At 33.3% G+C, this 1,431-nt stretch overlaps 1 protein-coding gene across 1 annotated transcript in view; it reads right to left on the bottom strand.

Annotated features, from left to right (window-relative positions):
• The window catches only part of LOC119591342 (RING-box protein 1A), a gene marked incomplete at its 3' end in the record, with an annotated part of 62,994 nt that overhangs the window by 53,607 nt on the left and 7,956 nt on the right, over positions 1-1,431 (bottom strand). The window contains 1 exon segment of the mRNA XM_037940077.1: positions 1,107-1,134. Coding sequence (XP_037796005.1) covers positions 1,107-1,134 — 28 coding nt within the window.

Raw genomic sequence — 1,431 nt, 5'->3', positions numbered from 1 at the left:
CTTAACAGAATGAATACAGAAACTGAGGCAAATGCTTCAATTTATTTCTGAAAAAAGTTTAATAAGACATGGTGCTAATAATGAATGCTATTTACAAATTGAACTTTCATTTCAAATTCAAACAGGAAGAAGTTGAAAACAACTCTCATGACAGAAGCCCATTGAAGTGAAAAAACTGTTGAGCAAGTTTAGAAATTGGATGATGACTGCTGAGTTATGGTAAAAAGGATAGAACAAGGATTTAATATCTTAATGCATAGCATATAAAAGGCCAATACAAACTTTGCTTCATAGGTCCCAAAACCAGTGCACCCTAATCAGTTGATGAGGAGAGCCAATTCATCAATGTTAATTTGTTAATATGATCCTGAAAGCAAACAGTGATCAAAACAGTGGCTGCCATGAGGAGTAAATGAACCACAAACAAGCAAATGGGAAAGTGCAGTGGTTCCCAACAAGTGGGTCAGTACCACCTTAAAGGAAAAAAATTATTGGCCAATTTGCTAGGCTTTTGTCAGAACTCATACAAGATTATACTAAGGAGACATGACAAAAGTAATAATGTATTACAATTTGATACATAAAGTATGTACATATTGCTATTTTTTTCTTAGCCTAAAACTTATGTTTAAGGGTTGTGGATGATTCAGAGATTTGAGAAGGGAGTCATGGGTAAAAAGGTTGGGAACAACTGGCATGATGCTGGAATCACTTTAAATTTTGGGGGGACTGATAAAGCAAGTTATTTGTATACTTTGAAGAGGGTTAAAGATCATTAACTTTTGTGTGTTATGAGAAAGAGATTGTGTGGTGTCTGGGAAGAGTAATGGCCATAAAAACTCCAAAATCACACAAATATTTTTTTTTTTGAGTCTGCTTGGAATTTTATTAGCATTTTTATGATCACAGTACCTCTCATGGTTACACCTATTAAACCAAGGATCTACTTATAAAAGTTACATGAAATGGTATAAAAGGGATTTTTTAAAAATTATATTCAATCATGATACTAGAAAAAATAGATGAATACAAACTCCTCTTGCTAATTATTAAAGGAATAAAAACAAGTAGAAACAAAGTATTCCCAAAAAATAACAGACACTCACCCCAGGCCCACAGTGCCACAGCATTCCACTGAAAGTAGAAAAAGAAAATGAAAAACATGAAATATCATCATACACAGTACAGATTTATAAAACAGCACAAAAGGGTGCAACAACAATCATATTTAAAATGTGATCGTACTTGCCCTAACATGTGTCAGTTTAGGATAGTTTTCATTGGTTATCATGGTTAACAAAATGAATGTTAAGAAATGTTATACTGAACTTTTTCAAACAAATGCAAACCACTTAGTAAAAGCTTATAAGACTACACCCACCATAGACTAAGTCCCCCAACATGAACAAATGAACCCAAACCGAAATGTAC

The sequence above is a fragment of the Penaeus monodon genome, chromosome 28 (genome assembly GCF_015228065.2).
Source record: "Penaeus monodon isolate SGIC_2016 chromosome 28, NSTDA_Pmon_1, whole genome shotgun sequence".
In the NCBI taxonomy this organism is placed as follows: Eukaryota; Metazoa; Arthropoda; class Malacostraca; order Decapoda; family Penaeidae; genus Penaeus; species Penaeus monodon.
Note: the sequence above shows the minus strand (reverse complement) of the source record. Positions and strands in the feature narration are given on the sequence as shown.